The sequence below is a fragment of the Phacochoerus africanus genome, chromosome 1 (assembly GCF_016906955.1).
Source record: "Phacochoerus africanus isolate WHEZ1 chromosome 1, ROS_Pafr_v1, whole genome shotgun sequence".
Classification (NCBI taxonomy): Eukaryota; Metazoa; Chordata; class Mammalia; order Artiodactyla; family Suidae; genus Phacochoerus; species Phacochoerus africanus.
Genome location: NC_062544.1, coordinates 119,481,598 through 119,495,219, shown reverse-complemented (window position 1 = coordinate 119,495,219; position 13,622 = coordinate 119,481,598). Strand labels below are relative to the sequence as shown.

The window sequence follows — 13,622 nt, the reverse complement described above, 5'->3', positions numbered from 1 at the left end:
GGTAGCAAACCTGACTAGTATCCATGAGGATGTGGGATCCATCCCTGGCCTCATTCAATCTTGCTGTGAGCTGTGGTGCTGCTGTGAGCTGTGGTGTAGGTCGCCCAACTATGGCTGTGCTATGACTGTGACATAGGCTGTCAGCTGCAGCTGTGATTCAGCCCCTAGCCTGGGAACTTCCATATGACTCAGGTCTAGCCCTAAAAAGCAAAAAAAAGTTCCCTTGTGATGCAGAAGGTTCAGGATCCGGTGTTGTCAGTACACTGGTTCAACCTTGGCCCAGGAATTTCCATATGCCTTGGGTGTAGCCAAAAAAAGTTGAAATAATAAAAACATATTTCCTAATTTGAAATTGTGATGATATTTAGGCCAGCTGCTTTTCTTAAGTTTTCTAAAGATAAATAATCATATCTTTTGCTTTTCAGTGTTTAACTTTTAATAATAAATCCAGTAGGTAAGTTCATGTACGTATTTTAAGTATTTGATATGCTTAACATGTCCTCAGGGAGAGGCGTCTCCTTATTTCATTTCCAAGGAAATGCAAGTTGATATTTTGAAAGTATGGTGTATAGTTTTCCAAATTAATACATCTTAAACCTCAAGAATAAAAGTTATATATCAAGCATTTTTAATTGTACACTTAATAAGTTTCTATAAATTTTATTTATAGATATTAGATTACTGGGGACCTAGCAAAAAACTCCTGGGAGATATGAATTTCTTAAGAGATTTGAGAGAATATGACAAGGATAACATTCCAGTGAGTTTCATTGCATTTTTTTCTATAAGTGTAATTTTGCTGATGTATAAAATCTTTAACATTTTGCAATGTTATATAAAACATAAGATTGTCCGTCCTTAGGATTAAAATAATAAATAAAGGAATATTATATTTGTTAATGACTATATGATGAGTTCTCATAACGCGTGAAACCACCTCTCTTTCAGACCATTGAAACTCACTTAATAAATAACTGTTTTACTGTATTATTGATATGGAAGAGTCTAAGTGTCTTATTATAATAGTTTATTTCTTAATAAATCAGATACACAAATTTAAGTGAGCTAAGAAGTATAGTGTGTTTTCCATCCAAACTTTTATTTATGTTTAATTGTTCTTTTTCCTTGTTTCTATATGTTTTCCCAATGCAAAGTCCTTTAATTTTTTTGGAATATCTTGCCTCACTATCTGTAATAAATTTGCATATTTTGCTCACAAATATGACTTGTTTATCTGCTACAATTATGCTTATTTTTAAAACACCATGAAGTTGGAGCTCTCTTGTGGCTCAGTGGGTTGTCACTGCATCAACTTGGGTCACTGCTGTGGCGTGGGTTCAGTCCCTGGCCTGGGAATTTCTGCGTGCTGTGGGTGTGCAACAAAAGAAAAAAAAAATATTGTGAAGTACTGACTTTGGTTTTTAAAGACAACGTAACCTTTTTTTGGTATAATTTTTTACTATGTGTGATTATTTTTTCATCTTATGATTGTGTAATATGTGTTGAAATTTTAAGGTCTATGTCTTTGTTGTATAGGTGACTGTTATGCAGAAGATTCGTGGTGAATACTTAACAAACCCTGAATTTGATCCCCCTAAGGTTGCTAAAGCTTCCTCTGCAGCTGAGGGTCTGTGTAAGTGGATCATGGCTATGGAAGTGTATGACAGAGTTGCAAAGGTATTTTGAGGATCAGCACATCTATTTTCTATTGAAATATTCTCAGAAATTAAAATCTATGCATATATTTACTAGTTAAGAAGTTTCTAATAGTGGATAACACAGAGAATTTGTACTGCTGCAGCATATTTATCAGACATTGACTGAGTATCTAGTAGATGAAGAGAATACCTACATATGACATAAGCAGGTTGGGGCCAGCATAAGTGAGAGCAGGGATGATTGTTGAAATTGGCCAGACTTCCTTATGGCTACAGGGACCTGGAGCATAAGAGAATTAAATTTTATGAGGGGACAGCAGAAGCAAGGAAAAATCCTAAACATCAAGGGCAAAGTGGCAGATTAAAATCTTGATTCAAAGGTCAGAAGTAAGAAATTCCAGTAGGGTTAAGAGGCAAAGCATGGAATCAAGCCACGGCACGCAGTGATAGGGAATCTTTTATGGAGTACCCACTGGGGCCAGATTCCTGAGAGAGCAAAGAACAGTTAAGAGCATTTTGTAGATTTGACTAGTAAAGGACAAGGAAACTCTGGCCTTGCCCTCTGTAACTTGCAGAATTCTGCCAAGGGAAGTAGGAAATATAAATTAAAATGCCAATGGGAATACACAATAGCATGTGTTTAGAACAGCTTTAGAGTATGGATGAATCTAGGGTACAGGATTTAACAAGAATATATTCCTAATAAGGCGTATGTTCCTGTTAGAGAGGAAAGGACTTTGTTAATTTCAGGGGTGTAGACCTGTATATACTTGTTAATGGAATAAAATTAATTTTATCTGGATATTCTTCCATTAGACCATCTTGTCCTCCCTGTAGTAATCTCAGCAGATATGTGAGCTCTCAACTCAGCTAATTTTCACATGTCCCACAAGACAAGTGGAATCTTCTGAGTCCTTTCTGTTAAGCAGAGAATTCAAGGTAGTCTGGCACTTTCCTAACTTCCCACTCTACACCTCCACTCTACTACTATTTTAACTCTGATGCCGCTGTCTCATGTTGTAAGGGAAAGGTTGAAGGAAAGTATCAGCAAGGTCTCCTCCAAAGTCAAAAGTAGGAAGTGGAGCTTCCTAATTTCTATTTAATTTAACATTCTCCCCTCAGGCTTTCATCTCAGAGGAAAGAAAGCAGGTCATTAGGCATCTGATACCTCACCTCAGTCCTTCCCCTTAACCTTCTGCTTATTCATAGCAATGTACCAGAAGACTCAAGTCCCCCTTCTTTCGAGTGGACATATGCTCTCTTTGGTCCTCTTATAATTTCCTTTTACCAATGACTTATAATACACTCAGTGATCAAATTGGCCAACCCCTTTTTGATATAGTAATGAGCATTATGAAGTAAGAACTTTAGAAAATCTCTTTTCTCTCAACAAGTGTTACTTAAGATTAGCTGAGGAAAATTCAGTTTTGATAGTGAAACTGAACACCAAGGCTTAATTTCTCTTTGTATTACTGGTGTTACTGTCTTAATCCCCCCAAGGCAAATAAATATATGCTTCGGCTGACTGGGAAGAAAAATCAAAGATCTGGAAATGCAAAAAAAAAAATGTATTTCATGTATCTTAAGCATTTGTAATTCCTGTTACATGTTTTTCTGTTTTAAGCAACTGTTGAATGGCAACTCTTTGTTATTTTGAGATATTTTGTACACATTATGCCATATTTGCCAAATACTGTGACATTTTGTTGGTCCAGAACAATTTACCTATTATATAGATGACAGTTTACTAGTCTAGAATAATTTTATGACATAGTATTTTACTTTGCTTATAAATATATGACATAGGGAGTTCCCGTCGTGGCACAGTGGTTAACAAATCCGACTAGGAACCATGAGGTTGGGGGTTCGATCCCTGCCCTTGCTCAGTGGGTTAACAATCCGGCGTTGCCGTGAGCTGTGGTGTAGGTCGCAGATGCGGCTCAGATCCCGCGTTACTGTGGCTCTGGCGTAGGCCGGTGGCTACATCTCCGATTCAACCCCTAGCGTGGGAACCTCCATGTGCTGCGGGAGCAGCCCAAGAAAACTGAAAATAAATAAATAAATATATGACATAAAACTTAAGGAATTTGAAATATGTATAATTTGTTATTATAGGTGGTAAATGTGTTTATAATCATAAACATTTACAATTTATAATATCTATACAGGATTATTGTAGATTGTCAGTTTTATATAGGACACATTATATAGCTGCCTATATTGTTCCCAAACAGGTAGTGGCTCCTAAGAAAGCTCGCTTAACAGAAGCTCAGAAGTCCCTTGCTGAGACAATGGAGCTTTTGAATCAGAAGAGAGAAGAGCTGACAGCAGTAGAACATCATTTAGAAAATTTACAAAGAATATTTCTTGAGAAAACTGAGGAAAAGGCTCGTTTAGAAGACCAAGTGGAACTCTGTGCTAAGAAACTTGAAAGAGCCTCAAAACTAATTGGAGGACTAGGGGGAGAAAAATCAAGGTCAGATTTCTACTTACTTTTTTTTTTCTTTTTGGCTGCACCCGCAGCACATGGATCCAAGGCCAGGGATTGAACATGCGCCACAGCAACAACCCTAGCAGTGACAACACCAGATCCTTAACTCACTGAGCCACAAGGAAATTCCGTATTTCTATTCATTTAGCAATATTTTAAAATGTCAGGTGTGAATATGTGACTTTCTTTGGATATTCATTATGGTTACTGATTTTTTTCATTTTTTTTTTTAGGGCCAAACCTACAGTATATGGAAGTTCCCAGGATAGGGGTTGAATCAGAGGTGCAGCTGCCAACCTGTATCATAGCTGTGGCAATGCCAGGTCTGAGCTGCATATGCAACCTAACCCACTGAGCAAGGCCAGAGATCAAACCTGCATCCTGATGGATTCTAGTTGAGTTTTTTAACCCACTGAGCCACAATGGGAACTGATTACTGATTTTTAAATGGCTAGTTAACCATTTTAAAAAGTGTGTAATTTTCTATAAAGCACCTGACTTGGCTTCCCTTAACAGAATATTAGTATTAAGGATTGTATTCACAGCTTGCTTTCAGATGTTTAAAAAAAAGAGAGAAAGAAGCAAATAAGGCAAATGCTAATTTTTAGTCTAAGTGGTGAGTATGTGGTGATCGTTGTGCAAATATTTCCAACTTTATGTATGTTAAATTTTTCATGATAAAATATTTGGGAGGGACTAGTGGATATATGGCTAATTTTGTTAAATTTATTTCAAAAAACTGGTTTGATATAACAAAGCCATTTAGCTTTATTCTAATCTATTTATACTGGCCAACTATTTGATTAATTGTATTTGTTGAGTGAATAACATGATAAAGTTAACATGCTTTTGACAAGCACAGATTAGATGGTTTTGGAATGCACTTTTTAAAAAAATTATACATGCTAACTTTATTTTTAATTTTTGTTTTTCTTTTTTATGGCCATACCCATGGCATATGGAAGTTCCCAGGCCAGGGACTGAATCTGATTCAGAGCTGTGCTGTGAACTGGAGCTGTAACCTGAGCCACAGCTGAAGCAACAAACACTGGATCCTTTTAACTAACTGCACTGGGCCAGGGATCGAACTCCTGCCTCCACAGCAACCTGACCACTGCAGTAGAATTCTTTTTTTTTTTTTTTGTCTTTTTGTCTTTTTGCTATTTCTTGGACCGCTCCTGCGGCATATGGAGGTTCCCAGGCTAGGGGTCGAATCGGAGCTGTAGCCACTGGCCTACGCCAGAGCCACAGCAATGCAGGATCCGAGCCGCGTCTGCAACCTACACCACAGCTCACGGCAACGCCGGATCCTTAACCCACTGAGCAAGGTCAGGGACCGAACCCGCAACCTCATGGTTCCTAGTCGGATTCGTTAACCACTTCGCCACAACGGGAACTCCTGCAGTAGAATTCTTAACCCACTACACCACAGGAGGAACTCTAGAATGCACTGTTTAATTGTAAAGGTTCAGTAAATGAAAAAAGAAAATCAATTTTAACAATAGTATGTCAGGGAGTTCCCACTGTGGCTCAGTGGTTAATGAATCCAACTAGGAACCATGAGGTTATGGGTTCGATCCCTGACCTTGCTCAGTGGGTTAAGGACCCAGCGTTGCCATAAGCTGTGGTGTAGGTCGCAGATGCAGCTCGGATCCCACGTTGCTGTGGCTCTGGTGTAGGCTGGCAGCTACAGCTCCGATTCGACCCCTAGCCTGGGAACCTCTATATGCTGCGGCAGTGGCCCAAGAAATGGCCAAAAGACAAAAAACAAACAAACAATAGTATGTTAGGTACTATACAACTTAATTGTAATTTTTTGGCAACAAATTGTAAATATTCCCATGTTTTTCTGACTAACAATAAATATTGAAACAAATAGCAGAACATTTAGACCAAATCATCCTGAATAAAATTATTAGATTAAATGCTGGTGTTTTTTAGTTTTTGTTTTTGCTTATTCTGAGGGAACAAGTTCTGTAAGAAATGCCTAATATTCTAATGATGAAAGGTGGATTATCATATGTATAACACAGATATTATTATAACATGTTAGAACTAGAAAGAGCCCAACTTCCTCATTTTGCAGATAAACAAATGCTCAGCATTTCATGGCTTTTCGTTATTGAATTTGAAGTAGAAGCCCCTTGCCCTTTCACGTACTATCTTTAGTCATTCTCTATGGTGAGGCTATTTTGCCTTTGATTGATTTCACAGATGGGCTCAAGCTGCAGATGACCTTCAGACAGTGTATGAAAATTTGACTGGCGATGTCCTAGTATCAGCAGGAGTAATAGCCTACCTTGGTGCTTTCACCTCTGACTTCCGACAAACATGTACAGAAGATTGGAGCACCTTGTGCAAGGTAATGGTTTTATGTTTCAAAAATTTCTTTTTAAACATTTAAAGTATGTGTTGGGGTATTTTGGGGGAAAAGTTGATAATAAAAACAAAGAAGGGGAGAAATTACTGAAAATATGGGGTTTTTCTTTTTTTCTTCTTGTTTGATCAGGAAAATACTTCCATAGTCCAACTTTCAATTCAGTTTCCTTTCTGTCCTTTAGAATTCTTAAAAAATATATAATGACAATTAAATCCATATTTTAATTTTTAAAATATTTCAATTAACAAGGTAAAAGAAAACATCAAAAGAAATTTTGTTTATTTCTTACAGGAGAAAAAAATCCCATGTTCACAAGAGTTCTCATTGAGTAAGACCCTGGGTGATCCAGTAAAAATTAGAGCTTGGAATATTGCTGGATTGCCAACAGATACTTTCTCCATAGACAATGGAGTGATTGTTAATAACTCCAGGCGTTGGTAAGAACATAAAATATTTATTTTTCAATTACTTTATTTGAAAGTTTTCAAATATATGGGAAAGTTGAAAGGATTTTAGAGTAAGCACCCATACAGCTATCTCCTAGATCCTGCAGTTAACATTTTATTATTCCTATTATCTATCTATCCACCAACTCATCCTTTTTTATGCATTCCAACATAAGTTGCAGAAATGGATATACTTTCTCACAAATACTTCAGCATGCTTGTGATTAAGCAAAGTTCAATACCTGTTTACTTTTTTCTTTTGAGGTAAGATTTACATACAATGAAATGTACAGAACTTAAGTATACCATCAATAAGTTCTAACAAAAGTATGCACTTGTGCAACCAAATCTCTACCAAAATATAAAACATTATTAATACCCAGGAAATTCTCTGTGTCCATTCCCAGAAATCCCCTCCCTCACCCCACCATAGGAAATTATTATTCTGATTATTTTTCCATCGCAGGTTAGTTTTGGCTATTCTAGAACTTCGTATAAATAGAACCATACTGTATGTGCTCTTTAACAAAGGCTTTTTCCATACAGTGTAGTCTGACTAATTTTTGTTGTTGAGTAAGTATTTCTATTATACGACTATATCACTGTTTGTACATTTTCCTATTGATGGACACCTGGATTGTTTCCAGTTTTTGGCTATTCACTGTATTTATTTTAGCTAGGTATTTATGCCCACTTTCATAATACTATGATTTGATAATTTATGCAATTTTATGTACATCATTTGCAGTTGCTATCATTGGTAACATGATAAACTATATGAAGGTTCTCAAATGGTTTTTACTGTTATCATTTTATTTATATAACTTTCAAAAACTTGAGAAATTACTCTCATCTGAGAAATACTTTGTTATAAAGGGTTATTTAATCATAGTCATCTAATTTAAAAGTCTTTTCTTAGGACCTTATTTCAAACATTCTGTGATAGATACTCCTGAGTTTTATATTAATGAGGTACTATTCTAAGTGCTTTATAACCTCACAATTTCTCTAAGTTAGGTATTATTATTATTTCATTTTACAGATGAGAAAACTGAGCCCCAGAGTGATTTAGTAATTTGAAATTACGTGAGATAATTGAGCTAATATATGGAATCAGAATTTGAATCCAGGCAATTTAACTTCTAAATCTTTTTTCTTATTTACTATCTTAAGTGAAATAGGAATAGGATATCACATTCACTACCTTTAAAACTGTAATGGAGAATTCAGTCTTCTTTGGGGATATAAGATTTATTAAAGATACAAGGTGCTCTTACATCTGAGAGTTAGAATTTTTTTTAGCATTCTTTGGAAACCTTACTAGATACTTCAGGATATCTAAGTCTCCTTTATATATAATAGTGTTTTACTAAAATACTAATGTATGTGTTTTGAGTGTTTACTCAGATTTTTTACTTGAGAGAGAACATTCTTAGGTTAAGTCTTCTAGGAAATTAGTAAAATTTATTATAATCCGAGAAAGTGTATTTAGCTATTCCAAAAAAAAAAAAGTATTCTCTTGTAGATCAGGGAAAGTTATCTGTAACAGAATATTAAATTCTTTATTAATTCTGTTTTGGAACTCTTTTCTGTGCATTTGGTAGCCATTTGGATTTTTCAAATTGCAGCTCAAAAATGCTATTGGGATATCTATAAGTCTTCATTGAAATTCAGGAAACCAGTTTTCAAAGTTGTATGAAATTGAAGAAAACAACCTGTCATTTTCTGGCAGAAAGCTAACTCTTCTAATAAAGTAGCATTTCAATGATGTTACAGTTTCCACCTGTTATTTTTGGACCAGATGGTCAACAAGTCATGGATTGGGTGAATTTTGAAGGATAAGTCTCCATTCTTAGAGATCATACTTCACTTCTTGCTAGCTGGGACCATCATGGTCATCTATGACTATCATCCTTCATGACACTAGTACAAGTGACCACAGAGGCTTAATCACCTCTTTCTACCTCTTGACAGCAAAACACAATAAAGTGGCTAATGTTCACTCTTTTGATTACCACGTTAGAGAATATTAAGTGTACCTCAGAGCTATTTTAGACTAGTTGATTAAAGAGCTTATTGGTAGGCAAAAGGAAAGGGGATTTTATCCCTAGAAGGTTTTTAAACAGAGGGAGACTATCTGGGAAAGCCTGAGAGGGGTGGGATGAAAACTCACCTTTCTGTGCTAATGTTTTTTAAAGATAACTTAATGCACTGTACTGAGTGCAAAAGGAACCTAGGACAGTCAGCACCATCACTGAGGAGGAGGAAAGCACATCATATTTTGATCCTCTGAAACCATAAATTGTATGTTCTGGAACACAACTTTTTTCCATATTTATGTAGAAAAAATCCTGAATAAATCAAACTAGACTAAACCTGGAAACTTAATATATGGTTCTACTCATAACCTAAGGAAATCTATTATAGGCTAGTGCATCTCATTTTAAATTTTTATCAAATACGTAGGATTATTTTTCATATTATGTTAACAGATGACATGTATTAAAATAACCATAAAGACAGTGTATTATATTGGAATGAGCACAGCTTATAAGTTCACAAGTCTCTACCTCTGACTTTGAACTAGTTTTTTTAACCTTGAAACCTTGGGCAAAGTATTCCTTAGATAGGATTTTTTCGTTTCAACAATAAATGAGAGTAAAACCCCTTTAGACTTTTTCCTCACAGGACTTTGTTGAAGATTAATCCCGATAGTGTGTGTGAAAACTTTGTATTTACACAGATAGATGGTGATGTTTATTATTTAATTTATATAATTTTAAAGAAATCTCAATATCTATTTATTACCTTCAGACTTTTTCTTATTATATTCTAGGCCTTTAATGATTGACCCCCAGGGTCAAGCCAATAAGTGGATCAAAAACTCTGAAAAAGAAAATCAGCTTAGTGTTATTAAGCTATCAGATTCAGACTATATGAGAACACTGGAAAACTGTATTCAGTTTGGAACACCACTTCTATTAGAAAATGTTGGTGAAGAACTGGATCCATCTTTGGAGCCTTTACTACTTAGACAGACTTTTAAACAAGGTAGAAGGCAATTAATATTCATTAGTATAACTGAAAGATGATTGGGTTATCTCTGAGTCATATCTTTGAGGCAAGAAAACCACTACATAATTTTAATAATAATGTTAATAACTGAGGACTTAACGTGTCATTGTTACACACGAATGGGTATTTGGAACAAGTACCAGATATTCTAAAATAAATACCTTGACTTCCCTTCATTGCTTTAATCAATGTTATCTAGACTCTTGTTCAGTAGAGAACATAAAGAAGTTGAAGCCAGCCTGAAATTCCTTTGTGACCAAGGACCATACAAAGTCCATTATTATGAACAGTAATGGTTAATGTGGACCATAGCTAATATTAGGTGAACATTGCCCATCTTTTATCTTTCTGCTTATAAAAATTTTATCTCTGTCAATCTGTGATACCTTTAAGAGCTTTAGTCATATGCAACTAATTTTGGAATTGTTATTGAAAATTAATAGGGAAAGTAGGATCAAAAGGAATCTTGATTTAGAATGCTCCATAATAACCAGAGAAAATAATCTTATACTACCTCTGAATGAACAAGTCATGCTATATAATTGCTTACTTGCCTCTGTGTCTGTGACTTTCATCACACCTTTATTCTATTTTGAATATGGCTTTATGACTTTCTGCTTGTAACCTAGGAAGGGCTTTAACACAGGGGAAGGGCTCTGTAACAACTTTGGCTTACATATAATGTACTTTTTTCTGAAATATAGGTGGCATCGATTGCATCAGACTTGGTGAGGTCATTATTGAGTATTCCTTTGATTTCAAATTTTATATCACCACAAAGCTGAGAAATCCACACTACATGCCAGAGCTGGCTACGAAGGTATCTTTGCTCAATTTCATGATAACTCCAGAAGGACTTGAAGATCAGTTACTAGGTATTGTTGTTGCAAAGGAACGGTATGTATTTTCTTAGATGCTTCCAGATGGTCTAGAGAAGAGTACTTGTAGGCCACTAATACTTTTGTTACGTAATTATTTCAAGACTTTGTCAAATTTTTATATTTTGTTGTTATAAATTATGTAATTTTTAAAACACTGTTCTATACATAAGTTATAAGCCAACCAAGTTATATTGGACTGTTAGTGTGTATAGTAGGATTCAGGTGACACGCCATGACTTCTGACTTATATCTGATTTATTTGAGCCAAAATATTTCATCCCTAGGAATGTATGCCATGGACAAAATCAGAAATGTGTTTAAAGAACTATATACAGGTGGCTCATGTGATCAGAAAATACTTAAGTTAGGAATGAAAAAGAAGAATACAAAACTATATATAGTAGGGGTAATATTTTGTTTTAAAAAGTTAATGCATGAGTGGATATCCATATATACCATCATCCTTAAGAGTGGTAAAATTATGAGTAATTCTTATAATTTTCTTATACTTTATTTAAAAATACTTTATTTTTCCAATCACTAGCACATGTTATTTTTTAAATGAGAAAAAAAATATAATGATATCTGGAAGGGTTACTAGTAAAGAATTGCCTCCTGAAGGAAACCTTTGTTTCTGCTTGAAGCTTAATACAACACTATCAAGTAGTCTATTATATGACTAATTATAAGTGAAAATAAGTAACCACGGGGTACTTTTATTACTTTCAGCATTTGATCTCACATGCACGGTATCTGAAATAGAACCATGTCATGACATAGTCTATAACATGGTGAATTATGTTATTTTGAAGTTTCATTCCATCTTTGTTAAGATTTGAGTGTCAGTTTCGTCTTTTACTGGAAGAGCTAGTTGTATGATGAATCACGTTTCTGTGTCTTCTATTGTAAAAGCGACGATAAAAATGATACTGAATATGACTAAGTCAAGGAATAGATATGAATTTTCATATTATTAATTTCTTCTCCAATTCCTTTTCTCCCATAATGAGCTAAGCCATATGGTTAAACTTAACATATTCTTAGACTTACTGTAGTATATGTTATTGCCACATTTTACATGTATGTAATTAATGCTTTTTTTGCTTGAATTTCTCAACTTATAATTTGTATGGAAGTATTTTTTTCTTTAGGTTAGGATAAAGAAATTAATCATCTTAGTTTATGTTAAATGTCTACACAATTATTTAAAAGTCCACAAAATTGTGATATCTAATATTTAGATATGAATTTAGAGAAAATACTCCAAACTCAGATTAAATTTTTTTAAATCTTTTTAGGCCAGAATTAGAAGAGGAACGAAATGCTCTTATTCTACAGTCTGCAGCTAATAAGAAACAGCTAAAAGATATAGAGAAAAAAATTTTGGAAACATTATCATCTTCAGAAGGGAACATTTTAGAAGATGAAAGTGCAATTAAAGTCTTAGACTCTGCTAAATTGATGTCCAATGAGATAACAAAGAAACAGCAGGTGACAGAATCCTAGAAATTTTTTATTTCTTAAGATTCCAATTTGGCCCACTCCTTTACTGGAAAAGTAAAAGAATTCATACCAAAAAGTAGAAACTAATTTTAAACTCACAAGAGAATACCTCTTACTTTTGAATTGTTTAAAACCTGGTGTCATCTATATGGTATCTGTACACAAAAGAAATAAATCTGGAATGAAAGTCTTAAAGATATATTTTTTATTATTGCATAGGTAGGGCAAGCTAGTCAGGTTCATTCAAATTTTAGCTCTTACCTAAAAATTATATCTGAGAATTAGCTCACCTTTGTCCTTGGTTGGAACTGAAGATTGTGGAGGTAATTGCTGGTTAACTGGACAGTAAGTGGCTCTAGAAACTAAGAATGTTCTTTTGACCTTGCCTTGTCATTTGTCAGGGAGAGAGCTATGAGAATTGAGGATGGATGTAAAGGAAGGAAGACACACATAATAATGTTCTTATTGCAGATTCATCTAACACAGCCAAATGTATTTTTTTAAGTTTTTTAATTCATTTTATGAGGTCAGCATAACCCTGATATCAAGACTTGACAAAGGCATCTAAGAAAATGGAATGACAGACCAATAGACCAATATACCTATAAACATAGACATAAAAATCTTTAATAACAAAATATAAACAAATGAAATTCGGCAATAATAAAAATAATAATGCATTGTGACTAAGTAGAATTTATCTTAGGAATATACTTAAAATGCATAAAACCTCTAGTAAATTTTCTTTGAACTTTTATATGTTATAGACATTTTTATTTTTTATTAAAGTATAGTTGATTTACAATGTTGTGCCAATTTCTGCTATATGATGGTGTATCCCAAGAGATGATACATTTCCCTGTGTGCTCTATAATAGGACCTCACTGCTTATCCATTCTAAATGTAATAGTTTACATCTGCTGACCCCAAACTCCCAGTGCATCCTACTCCCTCCTACTCTCAATGGTATTTTTATATTGCATCTTTTTTTTAATAGAATCCTATAATGTTATAGATGGCAGAAGCTATAGCTATTAGTCTCTAGCATTTCATAGTTGAGAAAACGAGGGCCTAGAAAAAGTAATTAAGGCCCAAGTTCACACAATTAAATGATAATACAGAATGACTTCTATAGGCTAATTTTATTGATTTTCAGACCTTTCAATCCTCCTTGCCTCACCCAGTGAA

The 13,622-nt window shown here is 34.5% G+C and overlaps 1 protein-coding gene across 1 annotated transcript in view; it reads left to right on the top strand.

The window, feature by feature from the left end:
- Positions 1-13,622, top strand: part of DNAH12 (dynein axonemal heavy chain 12) — a 236,067-nt gene that overhangs the window by 156,617 nt on the left and 65,828 nt on the right. Inside the window, exons 51-58 of the mRNA XM_047777497.1 lie at positions 671-760; positions 1,537-1,677; positions 3,893-4,134; positions 6,364-6,511; positions 6,821-6,966; positions 9,812-10,026; positions 10,755-10,947; positions 12,230-12,422. Coding sequence (XP_047633453.1) covers positions 671-760; positions 1,537-1,677; positions 3,893-4,134; positions 6,364-6,511; positions 6,821-6,966; positions 9,812-10,026; positions 10,755-10,947; positions 12,230-12,422 — 1,368 coding nt within the window. The remainder of the gene's footprint in view (positions 1-670; positions 761-1,536; positions 1,678-3,892; positions 4,135-6,363; positions 6,512-6,820; positions 6,967-9,811; positions 10,027-10,754; positions 10,948-12,229; positions 12,423-13,622) is intronic.